The following is a 15,071-nucleotide window of genomic DNA, read 5'->3' as shown; positions in this document are numbered from 1 at the left end:
CGAGAGAGATCGTAGGAATTCGTGACTTAACGAAGCCGTTTTATATGCAGGCTCGCCCTGGAGGGATAAAATATCTCTGGCGATTTTGGAGCTACAGGAGAAGGGTGTGATACAGATTCTGTACGATAAGTGGTGGAAGAACACCGGGGACGTGTGCAACAGGGACGAGAAGAGCAAGGAGAGCAAGGCGAACGCGTTGGGAGTCGAAAATATCGGTGAGCTCTCAATTTTTCTTTTATGGTCGATGAGAAGGATAATATTGTCCGTAGCTAGTGTAAATTTATTACTAGATTGAAACATGATGGGAATCTTATCCAGGATAGACAAAGATTGGGTGAAGAATTGAAATTTTTACTTGATGATGGAAAAAATTTGTGATCTCTTTTCTCTCTCTTAACATAAATTTAATATTATTCTAACACGATTCATTATATAATTTTATTCCACTACACAAATTCGATTCGATTGTAATTTATTATTTATTCTTTTTCTTTAAATTTAGAAGAAGAAATCATTAGAGATATCAAACAAATATTGAAAAATTTATAACTACGATATCAAAATAAAAGGAAAACAAATTCATAAATTAATGTTCATCGTTATTAATAAGCTCAATTTAAAATTTAAATGTACAATGCACGGAAATCTTCGCGATAAATAATTAATTTCGTTCAATAAATAAATACACAGAAAGGATAATCTATTTTGAAATGACCCAAATAAATTTCGCGGGAATAAATTGATAATCCACGCAGCGTCAAGTGATGAATGTCGAAACAAAAATATAATTACTGATAATAACATCGGTATATTGAATTATATATTTGATTTCTCTAGCTGAAAAATAAAGGTGATAATTTCCCCGTGATATTCGCATATATCGAAATCGATTCGCGGAAGAAGCGAGTGTGAATTTTCGAAATTTTGAATGATTGAGTATCGTTGATCCAAATCGTCATTATAATTACAACCCGTAATTTACGGGATGTAAACGAGGTCGGTGGAACGTATGCAAGTGGAACAATGGCGTCGAAATCATTAGGTTCGTTCTGATCGTTCCCGCATCCCGCCCACTGTGTAACTAACTTAATTTGGAGGCTTTGCCACGAACATGTCAGGTTACATAATGAACCACGGATGGTTTTCAATAACGGTTATAATGTTACATAATAGACAATTTATCGAAACTGTACGACTAAAATTGAAGAGATAACATCGATCGAAAGTGAAAGAACGAGACAAAGTAGAATAATTTTAAATAGTCGATTCTGATCATCAAGGTGATGAAAAAAAAAAAAAATATATATAGACGAATTTTGAACGTGCATTATTTATTTTGAAGTTGCGAGCAATTTAATTTTGAAACCATGACAATGAAAAAAGAATTTATACGGAAAAATTTTCAACTTACATTATTCCAGACATTATAATTATACTGCACTGCTTTAAAAGCTCTCAACAACAAAAAATGACGTACATTCGTTACTTTAAATATGCGTTTCATTATATTGCAACATGCAAGTCAATTTGCTTAAATAATCTTGTGAATAGTATATATTCATAAAGAAAAATATTTACAAGAATTATACACACAGAAAGAAAAAAAAAAGAAACATTTTTATGATAAATTTAATTCGTTACATTTGAATTGCTTGACGCGATATAAATATAAATAAAAAAAAAAATAACAAAAGACTTGAAATGCTTTCAAGCTCAAAGAAATCTTGCTAGAAGTTCGTGAAGAATTTTTCTTGGATATCCCCTTCCGTTTTTATGGAAGTCACAACAAGTTTTCCCTTTTTACTTTTTTTCCTTTTTGGCTGAGAATAGTGTTTCTTTTCTCTCCCTCTTTTTTTTTTCCCTCTTTTACTTTTTGACGTCGACTTGCCTATAACTTAAGCAAGTACCAACTTCGCCAATAGTGCAAATGTACTCTCGAAAACGAGGAACGAAGGAGGAATAATTCTCGCGAAGCTCGAAAAATTGCAGATGAATTCGCTTTCCATTAAATCTGTCGATTATTTGCATGATAAAAGAACACAAGCGAGAAAAAGACAAACATTCGGCTTTGCATTTAAAAATAAAAAATTTATACCTTATGCATATACAATGTATATATTGACAAGATTAAAATCAGAAATTCTGATTATATCAATTATTCATGAACATGAATACAAACATGATTTTTTTCGTCACGAAGAAATAAACGAAGAAACACGCTAACACCTACGTACGATAGAAGACGCTTAAATTTTCTTAACAAAACAATTCCTACTTTTCAAGTAGGAAAAGTTCCAAATTTAATTCCTTCTCGTTATTATAATCGCAACGGAAACAGGAGTTACACCATTCTTCGTTCGAATGATTAATCTGGAAAATTATTCGAAGCAATCACGCCGAATGCAATTCGTCGAGTAAACAATTTTCCTCTCGATCGTTCCATTATAAAATCGCAATTCTTCGGGGGAAGTTTTCGGTCCACGCCGGAAACTCGACGACTTTTCGACGAAGGCAAAAGTTGCCAACGCGGAACGCGCGAATCGTAAACGCGCAATGGCCGGATGCTAAGACGTTGGCATTGTTTGGCCGTTTCACTGCGAAATTAGTCGCGATGACAGGGGGGTGGCCTGGTATGAAAATGGCGAGGCATGCGAGAAACTTCTCTCCTTCCGGCGAAATGTCGTTTAAATCACAGTGTCGGCGCAGTTATGCAAATGCGGGCCCGTATATTGATTCCGATGACGGAAGGCACCGCTTCTTGTTTAGCATAGAGATGAAGTTACATCATAAACATCGACGAGATTACGTTAAAGCGGCGTTTATTCCGCGTGACGTATGGCCTTTACTGGATTTGAATGCTTGAATTTGTGACCATTTCCTCGAGGATACGGTGAATTTCTTATCTCTCGTGGAAAAATGGAGAAAATTTGTGTACAAAAGTGAGTGGAAAACCTGTTGGGAAAATGGAGGAATTAAAAATATTGTTGGGTAAATAAACAATATGTTCCATTCTTCTTCTAACTACTGCATTAACGTCTACATTAATTTTATATCAAAAAATATACACGGAATAGTAGTTATTTGTTATTTATTGTTAATTTGCATATTTCCAAATTTTAAAAATCTTGTGAACTTAAAATGCTTTCATGGTTTTTTTCATTAACAAGTACGCAACAAGATCCGCCCCAGAATTTGCATTAATCCGCCAAGTACGTGGCGAAAAGGAAAGGAATTTTAATGGAAAATCGTTTCGTGCAACTTGGAACCGCGAAGCGAAGCAACATTCGAGTAAACAAAGATCGCGATACTCGGAGCAAACGATTAAACAAAAAGTTTCACAGAGTCGATTCGGAAACAAACAGACGTAGCTCGCCTACGATACGAAAAGTTTTAAAGCATACGTAGCAGACGTTGGATCTCCAGTTTCCCCATTGCAAGAAAAGGAAAAAAAAAGAAAAGAAAAGAAAGAAAGATTCCTACAAACTAGGAGGGAAGCGAAAACTTTTCATAAAACTGGCTAATGCGATAACGAGCGATTTTATCGAATCGAAGAGACCCTCGGATGGATTTACTCCTCGTGTATAAAGAGATATTATATTCGACGATCGTTTCCACGACGAACGCGTGAAAATTCGCGAAAGAATGTTTTTCACGAACGTGGATAGAAGGACTTTGTAATTTGTCGAGGATAGAAAGTTTTTGGCGAGGAAACTTGCCGAGGATCCAATATCGGGACGATGTGCAGCCGAGCAAACTGTGCGAAATGATCGGCACGAAGAATAAATTTCAACGGAGGTATTCTTATCTTCCAGACTCGCGAGATGAAAGATGTAATGAGCGAAGCAAAGTAATAACACAAGAAGAAACAATATATATCCTTTGCAGCGTAACCGATTAATCATTCCACTGGTTACTCGTATTTTTCCATCTCTTTTTTTCCTTTCCATTCGATTATAATTATCGATCGTATAAATACACAATCCTTCCCTTCCAATCTTCCTCTTTTCCTCCTCTTCTTTTCAAATTTCCAAGGAGTATAGCTGGAGGAGACAAAGAAGAGGGGTGAGACGAGTATAAGTAAATGACGTGGTATAGACGGGAAGCTAGACAGATGGATAGATAAATAGATAAATAGACAGGCGTGGAGGGGTGTGAATGAGGTGTTAGAGGGTGATAGATGGGCGTACGGATCCTGGGTGAAATTCAATGACAGGTACATTAACCGTGAAGCATGCGCGGGAGGAGGAAGGGGGAAGGAGCAGAGACAGCCGGCGGCGGTAAAATAATGAGCTTCCGGTTTTTCCCGTTCCAGGCGGTGTCTTTGTCGTGCTGGTTTGCGGCCTGGCTCTGGCCATCCTCGTCGCAGTCCTCGAATTCTGCTGGAACTCGAAGAAGAACGCCCAATCGGACAGGGTAAGCGAGCGAAGCATCGAGATAATTGCGCTCGCGATTCCGTGCTTCGCGTGTATGTGTTGCATGAATGTATCCTCCTCTTCGGTGCAAGGCCGTCTCACTTTGCTGCTTTCTCTCGATCGTCTCTTGTCGGCTATTCGTGCATAGTATATCTAGTATATACTAGTATTATATGTATTGAAATATTTGCTCGAAAAAACAACGGATATTGTAACGATTATCGATTGTTTGATCTTGTAAATTTTTGATGGAATTGATCATCTGTTGAGAAAAGAAAATTGGAAAAGTTTCATTTATTTTGAACACGAACGCGGTATAGCCGGCTGGTCTGACCACACGCGTTCTCGTTCTACTTGTTTGATTTAACGCGATATTGATATTAGGTTAAATATCGACAAACAGCATTCATATCAATCTGTCCAATGCATTTGTAAACAGATGAAGCATACCAGGCGTCATACATTGCAATTTTGGAAATCATATCATATATCTCAAGCGAATTGTTGGTGAACGATCGTGATACGCGAGAGCGTGTGTCTAATGTGTAATGAATTTTTGCGTCACGTGGTAGAAAAGACTTTTGGAGACTTTAGGGGCATTTTGTATATATTTAATAATTTTATATTTTATAAAATCATACGTGAGATATGATAATATGAAAGTTTTAATTTAAAAAACGTTTAATTCTCACTTGGTGAATTATTATCTATTATTAATTATAAATCAGAAATATTCTTTTATTCTTTGTAACTGGTTCCAAACACCAGATTTCATATTATCATCTCCCCTTCTATTATTTCTTAATGTAGATCAAGAATTATCATCACCCCTTAAGATAAACCAAAATCCTTTGCTTCACTTCAAAATTAAATTCGTTTCAATTCATTTCCATGATCCACCCTGCATTTAAAGATACATTTCCAATTAATCATCATTCACACGCATACATAAACACGCACACACACATATTTCCCTAGAGTATCTCCTTCCCAATGGAATAATTTCACCCCCAACCCCATTACCATTAATCCGTCCTGTAAATAGAAATTAGAGACCACCCATAACCACAATTCATGCCGTCCAGCATTCACCACGAGGAAACGGCCTGGCACGCGAGAGGAATTGCATGGTATCGAGCTTGTGGTGCGATCGTTTTTCTGTATCATTTGTTGGTATTGTTGTGCCTGCTCTGCCGGTCCCCGTCCACGCATCGGCGGCGATCGAACGAAACGAACCAAAAACCAAAAAAAAAAAAAAAAAACACACACAAACACACACACAAAATCGTGGATGGCAGTCCCTGTGCGCCGAGATGGCCTCGGAATTGCGGTTCGCCATGCGGTGCGGCTCGCGGCAAAGACCAGCCGCGAAGGCGCGCAATTCCGACGCCGCGGTGCCGTGCGACCGTTGCAGCCCGCGTGCCACGAGGAGGAGAACGCGATATTGTTCCACCGGCCACGAAGAGACCACCTACATACCGAGCATCGAGATACCACGGTTAAATGGTGTAAGTCCTGTCCCTCACGACGGGCTCTCGACGATGGCCTCTCTTCGGATTCTTCTCCATTTTCTTCTCCATTCCCCCTCCCCTTCCTCCATTCCTATTTTCTATTTTCTTTGTTGTTTCGAATGGCGTGTCCAGGATGGTCGAAAAAAACTATTCATTTAGGGCGGTGCATCGTGCTGAAAAAATAAATATAGTAAATATATGTGGAAAATTCTATGTCTCTTGAGATATTCAGTTATTTTTCTACACGTCACGAACGATTTACTATTGATTTCTTCCATTTACTGTCTCAAAAATGTTTAAAATGAATGGTTTTTTTTTGAACACTCTGTATACGTATCATACGATTACGGACACAGGCAGTGTCGTTCCAGTCCATTGTAAATTTGTCGATTTTACAAGAGGTTCTCGATGAGGAGCCATCGTTCGAACGCGGAGTTGTGCCAGTTTCACGGTAATTCAATCCTGAAGAGAATAACGTGTAACGAGGACACGAATCGTTATTAACGAACGAACTATCAATTCGATCGGACAATTTTTATACTATTCGAATGATTCGATTACCGTGATCGAGGCACGGCCTCCATTGAGCCCTGCTAGCCTAGTGATCTTTGCATTCTTTTTTTTTTTTCATTGAGCCTCGAAACGCGAGAGAAAAATACGACGATAGATAGAAAAGGGAAGTATCGAAATACCTTTTCGTTTTCATTTGTCTCTCTATCTAACTGTCTCTGATATATTAAAAAATACTATTAATTAGATAGGACTTTAAAATATTTATTTATTCGTATTTCTCTCCCTTTCTCTCTTTCTTTCTTTTTACGTATAATTAACTATGTGTTTTGCATTTTACAGCTCAAGTGTATATTATTAGTAAAAAGGGAGAAGGAAGGAGAGAGAGAGAGAGAGAGAGAGAGAGCATACAAACGTTGTTTAATTACAATTGGTACAGATTTCTCTCTCTCTCTCTCTCTCTGTCTCTCTCTCTGCAATAAATCACGCACGCTTACATTCAACGATAATCAGTTCGACACACGCGTTTTATATACGTATACGTGCATAATACTTGATTGCATGCCTCGTACTTTTATTGAACGATTGTAACACGATTCATGGACGTCACTTCAAAAGTTGTCGTCGTTTCGACGAACGCCTCGGCCACACACCGTTCATTGCCTCGTCTTGGATCGATCGTTCCACCGTGCATGCTCGAAAGTTTATCGAAGCTAAAGTGGAAGCTGAGTAAACGAACAACTGCGAGGGGAATTCGAAAAACGAGGCTATCTTAGTTTTGAGAAAGATGGAAAAATATTTTTGAAGTGGAATCAAACTTACGTGTCATCTTCTTCAAGTTATTTTCAAAGATAACTGTTGTTTTATATTGAATGTATGACACAGTGTCTCATTTTATCTTCTCAATAATGTTTTGGATAAAAATTGAATGGTATATTTGCGTAAATTATATTTCTTCGTACGAAAGTTTTCTTCTCCTTTCTTTTTTTATTTCGCTTCTCTCATGAGAAGGAATATTCAATATGAATATATAAATATCGACACGATCGTAGCGTTAAGTAACTCGTAAAATTCGATTCCAAAAATTTGAAGATGCTTGATGGAGCGGCTGCATATCCTCTCTTTTTATACGGTTACATCGGCGAGAGAATAGAGTGTTCGTTAAACAATGATCGGGAAGAGAATGCAGCCGAAACGTCCTCGCATGAATGGTGCTTCTGATCGTGGCGGAAGTGATTTTTCAAGTCCACGTCACATTTTCGCAAACTCGTTTCCGTGAAACCGATCTGCGGGATATCCTCTGATGAATTCCTTAATGTTTCTTATTAAAATATAAATGATCGAAAAATTACCTTTTTTTTCCGTCTGTTTCAATTTTATAACGCAAATTTTAATAACGAATCGTATATATTCCATACATATAGATTTAACAATTTGTGTGTTGCGATAATGAAATATCTTATTATTCTTTTTTTATTACGTTTGCATATTGTATCGGCGATAAAATTCGTGATCGAATGAATGCAACATTTGGATCTTGAATTGGATAAATTCTTCTTCTTAAAAAAATTAGAATAATATTTAACGAGATATTAATATTCTTTCGCGGTTTACAATTTTCGCAAAGAGGATACAAACTGCATAAATTGTACGACAAACTTCCATTAATTATCTCCATCATCGAAGGATATCAAAAGGTTTGATTATTCAATTTAATTAATTCGGGATGAATTATGAACGAATAATTATTATCGGACGTTATAACACGAATAATCGGCACAATTGTGCGTACTACGTTATATAATAATGTTGATTTCGTTATAAGTTTTCGATTTCGAAATAAAGTTGCTCGAAGATGGATTTTCTCGAGATTCTCTCGTTATTCGAGTTTAATTTACAATTTAAATGGAATTAGAGAGAATTATCGGGAATTCCTGTTGACAAAGTTATGACTTGGAGGTATGATCGTGTATTTCTCCACCGTCGATTTCAAGAGAGAAAATAGTGGAGAGGCGGATGGAATGCATCAGTGTTGAATTCCGTTCGTTCCTCCTTTCGATACTTTAATCAGTGCCTCGACACGATGCTTGTCGATATTGCAATCCAGGAATGTTTATCGCAATCTTTCAAATCTCTCGGAAGCTCGATGATACTCGTCTTCCAACTCGTTACAGTCCTCCCTGCAAATTCATTTCGATAGAGAGACGAACGAGTTTTCATAGTGAATGAAAGATACAGATAGGCGCTTTTCGATTCAATTTTATTTTTCCATCATTTCTTTCTGGATTTTTATTATTTTTCTCGCAATATTATTACACGTAACTTTATCGTGGATGCAAATTTTGTATAATAGATTTGAATTATAGGATTTATTCATTTTTCCACTGTTACAAAATAAACGAACAAACAATTTATCAAGTGTAATTACTGCGCTCGCAAATTCGTTTCAAACGTAACATTGTTGTGTATTTATGAATAAATAGGTGAAACGTAAACTCCTATTAATTAAAGAAAATATCAAGCATGTGATCATACATAATGGGGTGAATTAATGAGATCTCGTTATGTGTTTGTCCTCAAACAGATTTACATAAATAATATTTTGCATAGATGAATGAAAATAGATACCTTTTTATCCCGATAATGATATTAATTTTGTTAAAAGCAAAATTTGCATCCATTTTTATTAATCACGGGAACAAAACTTGTGTTGTGAAATTACTTTGATATCTGTCCAACGAATGATTTCTCAAAAATTTCATCAATTCAGTTATTTCGAAATTGAAAACACCGGAAAAGTTAAAAGAGATTCGAATCGAAAAATTCAGCGTGTCAAACGGTTCGGTCCACTCTTCGTCGAACAAATCGAAACGTTTCGATACACCGTGCTTCCGTTCGAAAAACGTGGAATTCTATCAAGCGAGCAGTGTGCATTTCGCACGGTTTGTTCCCTCGTCCAAAACCGCATCACCCTTCCTCCGAAAACGAAAAAGAAAAAAAAAAGAAGAAGAGAATCCTTCATATATATATATATATATATACAGCTTGGAAAAACTTCTTTTCCGTCCGATTTTTCATCGAATTTCCTCGTACACATATTTCTATCGCAAATAAGTCTTTCTTTCGCGGAGTCGCAGCTTGATCGTTCGAATCTGAAAAGAAGAAATTCATAAATCCTCGAATCAAGGGAAATTTAACAACGAATTGATTGGAAGAAAAAAATAACATACACGGTGGTGGCTCGGATCCAGGAACGACGAGAATAAGTTCTTTATATCGAGGTATGGAACGGAATAGGCCATATCTAGCGATGTCTATAATAAACCGTAAGTTCACATGAGGGGTAAACTTCTTTACGAGCTTCTGAAAAAGTTTGGGACAAGTTTTAACGAGGCCTGGTAACTTTTAATAACTCGGTCGGTTCGTACCTCCAGGGGGAAGGTGTATGGGGTAGCGAGAGACGGTGACTTATCACCACCCCCAATATAGCTAACATCTGTGCCTCCTGTTTTCTCAGCAGGAGGGTGGAGCATTGTCGATGACGGAGATGAAGAAATCATTGAGCTTCGATCAAGTGGGAGCGGCCCGTGGCGGGAACACCTAGCACAGGCCTCATCCTCATCTTCATCCTCAGCAGCAGCAACAGCAACAACAACAACAACCGCCACCGTGCAAAGCCACGCCCACGCACACACGTCACACACACTGCCACTCACATTCACACAGCCACAGTCACAGCCATACGCACAAACACCAACCACCCCCACCGAGGCAGAGACGGGGCTCTTCAAGCATCGTCTTGGGTCAAGGTTAGTCACACTCATCCTTCCATATAAAATAGAATTGTCGAAAAGAACGATCTTCAAGCAAGCATAGATGGAAAGAAGACGTCTTTAATCCAACGCAAAAGAAATGTCACTTACAGATAGGAAAAAGAAAATCTCTTTGATGTCCAGGAGGTGACCATCCTGAGAGTATTCTCTGGAGATTCGACTGCGACCTGGCAGGTGAGCCAGACGTGGTGATATCGCCGCCGCCACCGCCACCCCCACCCTCGGCGGCCGTATCGAGGACCACGACCCTTTGACCAATACTCGAAGAGGTGCCGACAGGTGTGCCCGTCCAAAAGGAGCTGCCTATCCAGACCTCGGCGGTGGTGAACGTAATCGACCAGAAGGAGACCTGCTTATAGCATATGTAGTCGCCGGGGCGGATGAGTTGGCCGCGAACCGGCTTACCCACTGCCATCGGCGACATCGTGGTTGGATCATCGATCGGTCGGCTGTCCACGTGACGACACACAAAAATTTAGAATTTCGTTTAGCAAAGAAGAATTGGCGACACGTGCCAAAAAGATATAAAATAAAATAAATAAATAAATAAATAAAATAAAATAAAATCAATCCAAATGGATCGTGCAGAGAGGATCGAGGACGAATTCGTTGTCGAACGAGTAAAGACGTTGTAAAGATCGAGATGGAACGAGCATCGATTACTTTTCAACGAACTACAGGGAAACCAATCAAGTTCAACACGATGGATATCGTGAAGAACGGGGTGGTTTGTTACGAATGGAGTATTGTTCCATTCCATGGATCCAATGGATGGATGCTCGTCCTCCAATAAAACGGGATCGATCCGAAAAGCGTCACCGTGCGAACGAACGCTTCGTCCATCGTCCTGACGAAGTTGAATAGCAAATGAAACATCGCGTGCAACGCCAATCAATTTGGGCCGATCGTTCGCTCTTCGAGGCGAGGACTTTCAAGGCTGGCAAGTATATATATATATGTATATCGAATAGGGTAGTTGAACGGCCGATTCAATTGTCCGGGCTGGTCGAAAGCGGCGAATCCGATTTTCATGCTAAACATATCGAAATGGAGGCAGAGACGAGGTCGAGAGCATCGACGGGGAAAGATTCTCGTTTGCCACGTTCGAAGAAGTAGAGAAGTAGTGGAGCGAGGAACAATGTTACGTCGATCAACGATACGTGTGATTAGACTCGGACCAAAACTCATAGTGATCACTGCCAACAGATAGCCTAATTTAGTCAAACGGTCTAGATACAGATGCATGGACTAAAAAAAAAGAGAAAAAGCTTTAATCCGTGCGCGTGGATGGATAATTCACGGCCTAAAAAAAAAAAAAATCTCGATTCCGCTTATGCTCGATCCTTAGAGGAGCGGGTTGACCAACGAACAAGTTTCGAAATTTCGATCGATACAATGTTACCACGGAACATGCACAATGAAGCGCTTTTTAATAAGAATACGAAGAATCGATTGAAAGATGAATTAGGTCGCAAGGTTTAAAGAGAAAGAGAGAGAAAAAAGAAGAATTTAGAATAGTCGAAGTGATATAAATACCTAGAACGGATGGTACTGTCGTCAAATCTGTTCGACCAACACGAAACATCGGAACGAGGATATCTAGAAAATAGTCGAAGATCAGTCGTCGTATTCAAAAATTTATCGTCTGATATATGTACAATTTAAAAAGAAAAAAAAAAAAAAAGAAAAAGAGAAAAGAAAAAAAAAGAAACATCTAGAGCAAACCTCGAAGAAGTCTCTTCTTAGAAGAGGCGGAACGGATCACAGGAGTGTATGTAGTACAAAGATTTCGAAAATTACGTTACCTGATCGTTACGATTTTGCACCCTGACCTTTGTTTCCGCGCCGTTCACCAGTCGCCAGATGATGGACAGTCTGACCGCGCAGCGGACCAGAAATTTTTCACACAACGCGTTTTATACAACAGAGGGTTGAGAGGACTAGAAGAAAATTTCCACGAATGAATTTCTCGATGTGCCTGCAGTCAGCCTCGAACGATCGAAGCCGATCCTAGCACGGTCGATCGTGCGGGAAATGTTAGATTTAGGAAGAATCCCGCGAACGCGCGTACGCTCGAGGAATAAGTTCGTCGATTATGTATGGCGTTCCGTGTCATAAATAGATAAACGGTTGATAAAATGATCGATCGTGTTCGTTCATCGAATCGGTGAATTCACTTCGGTGTAGATTCACGAATTGTATAAAAAAAAAAATAAGATACACGCGCGTATGGACGCGTACACGAAACACGTAGAATCCGTACAGGTGTACGCGGGCATACAATCACCGTATTGTTAGTTTATATAATATAATTCCATAAGGTAAGTGCGTAGCCGCGTAAGAGACTTTAGTCATATTTTGACACGATCGACAGTTTATTAATATATCGAGGCGATTATGTACAGTTGGCCGAAAATTTTTTCACCGAAAATTCGAACATCCGCCGCCTTCGTCGGGAAGCAAGTTTCTTGAGGGCGTTTTTAGTATTGCGCACCGCGTCGTACACATTACATACACACATTACAAACACATACACAAGCATACACATACCGTGTACATACAGGAAGAAAACAATGTTCATCGGGAGGAGAAGAGAGATCGCGTTGCTCGACGGTTTTATTAATGCGTTATTAACGAGGAGAAAGGATGCGATTGATGGGTGTATGATCGACAGAGTGCGTGATAAGAAAGAGGAGCGAATCGTGCCACGAGAAAGGGATTATCTGCTGCTGTTGTAACGACGAGCTTTCCAATCACGCGCGATTTACATACCTCCGTGTTAATTGGACGATGATGGGGATCAAGCGATGAACACGATGACAAATATCGCGACGATTATGTCGGAAATAAATGTCCTCGCTCGAGTGGATGCTCGATGAAACGTAAATCGGAGATTGCGCAAATTAATTCGTAACTTTCGTTGGCCGAAGATTCATCCACGATGAAGAATTCATTTTCAGAAGAGACGGCAAGAAATTTTCAATGGTTGCTCGGAGATAATCGAGTTCCCGTATAATTGCATCCAGAAGAATCAGTTAATTCCGATTGATAAATGAATTCTTCATTCCGTATCGATTAATTAAGAGTGCCGCTCTTCCACGAGACACGTCGGTTCGGCGAGAGAACCGACTCGTCCTCCTCGTTTTTCTTTCTCGATCCCTCTAGAATCTATATCCCTCTTTGCGATAAATCGCAAAATCGGGCACGATTCGCCCAAACGCATGACGTCGTAATTGCATATTTCGATCGAACGAGGGGCGAGGAAATATTGTTGCGACGGATGTTACGATGGAAAACGTTACGAAAAAGAAAATTGATTCGAAGGAAGCGAGTTCAGTTTGAATACTTGTCGCGTCATCACTGGTGTGCCACTATTCAATAAATAAATTTTATTTACTTAATCGATCTTAGACGTTTCTACACTTGGCTTACCGGTCGAGAAGCTGAGAGATCTCCACACGATTTCGTCGATATTCAGATCCTTCCTCTTTCCTTCCTCTTCTCCCTCGATCCTCAGCTTCGTAAATGTGACGGTAAATCTGAAACATATCTCTCAATCGAAGAAGTAACGATGATTAAATGATTGTTATACACGTTTTAACGAATATTATTGAGACACATATTTCCACAGCATCGAATTCATCCAATTCACGTATTCGAAACTAGATTTTTATTAAACGATCCCTCTTGCTTGTTCTCTTGAGTTCGAATCGATCGTTGGAAAAGCACGATCTTCCCTTCCTTTCTTTTACAGCATTTACAGACGATGATGCACAACGAAATTTCCACGGCGGCTGGAATTTCATCGATCCGAAGGAAAGGAAGCGCGGAGGGACATCATCGTGGATGGAATGATATTGCTCGTCAATCACGTCATCGGCTTGTTCCTCGATACATATTCAGAGATCGATCTGACGTTATTTTTGCCTTCAGCGAGCACGATTTACCATTACCCCCGGTTACACGCAAATCTCATTTCCCGCGCGAGACTATCGATGCTTACCGATCGATGGGTTTCGAGCGAGTGAGACGGTCGACTTTAACAGCCGTTCTGTTTTCGTTTCGAGAAAGATTAAAAGGCGAATGAAACTTTATTTCGTTTCGTTTGAAAATATTTATCCGTCGACTTATTAAATTCCACGAAGCAAGCGATAATGATTTCGAAATTGGAATACATCGAATATTCCCATGAAAACTTTGTTTTGTCATCGATACATTGTTCGAATAATAAACATCGAAGATTCGTAAAATTTTTCATACGTAATTAATGATATATTATTTTATATTATATTTTCGAAACTCGCGTTTGAAAATTAATTCATAATTAACTTCAGTTCATTAAATATTGGTTTCACTTGTTCGTTCATTTATTAAATATTAGAAAAATTATTTCTTAATGAAATAATAATTTCATTTTTCAGCGACGAATATGATTAAACTCTTGAATATATATAATTTTAACTGTAAACTTTCGCGCAATTAAAGCGATAACAAGATCAACTTTTCTCAATCCGTTCGAAACATTCGTGCATCGACCAAAAAATAATTTTATTTCTACTTTATAAAATGCACACTGAGTTCTAGCAGATTTTTAAAAAAATTTATATCCTTTCTACTATTATAAAAGAAAGTCTGGCATTCGGACAAGGAAAATTCAATTAAAAAATTCATTTAATAAATATTAAAAATTTCTTTCCCGTGAAAGGGGATCCCACTGTGAGAAAATTAGTATGAAATTACGTCGAATATAGGACACTTCTATTTACAGCGTCCTTGCCTGTTAGTCCTTTCAAAGTCCGAGGCGG

At 38.7% G+C, this 15,071-nt stretch overlaps 1 protein-coding gene across 9 annotated transcripts in view; it reads left to right on the top strand.

Moving 5' to 3' along the window:
• LOC411050 (glutamate receptor ionotropic, kainate 2) overlaps nucleotides 1–13,667 on the top strand; it is a 153,582-nt gene extending 139,915 nt beyond the window's left edge. For 3 of the 9 annotated variants that reach the window (XM_016911940.2, XM_026440130.1, XM_016911942.2), the window contains 5 exons: nucleotides 51–215; nucleotides 4,313–4,413; nucleotides 5,711–5,918; nucleotides 9,951–10,242; nucleotides 10,390–13,667. In XM_016911940.2, the coding sequence (XP_016767429.2) occupies nucleotides 51–215; nucleotides 4,313–4,413; nucleotides 5,711–5,918; nucleotides 9,951–10,242; nucleotides 10,390–10,396 (773 nt within the window). In that variant the 3' untranslated portion in view covers nucleotides 10,397–13,667. Of the gene's footprint in view, nucleotides 1–50; nucleotides 216–4,312; nucleotides 4,414–5,710; nucleotides 5,921–9,950; nucleotides 10,243–10,389 lie in introns of those variants that run through there. The other 6 variants (XM_016911948.2, XM_026440131.1, XM_016911941.2 and 3 more) reach the window with 5 other exon arrangements.
• The last annotated feature ends 1,404 nt before the right edge of the window (nucleotides 13,668–15,071 follow it).

Source organism: Apis mellifera, linkage group LG4 (assembly GCF_003254395.2).
Source record: "Apis mellifera strain DH4 linkage group LG4, Amel_HAv3.1, whole genome shotgun sequence".
In the NCBI taxonomy this organism is placed as follows: domain Eukaryota; kingdom Metazoa; phylum Arthropoda; class Insecta; order Hymenoptera; family Apidae; genus Apis; species Apis mellifera.
Note: the sequence above shows the minus strand (reverse complement) of the source record. Positions and strands in the feature narration are given on the sequence as shown.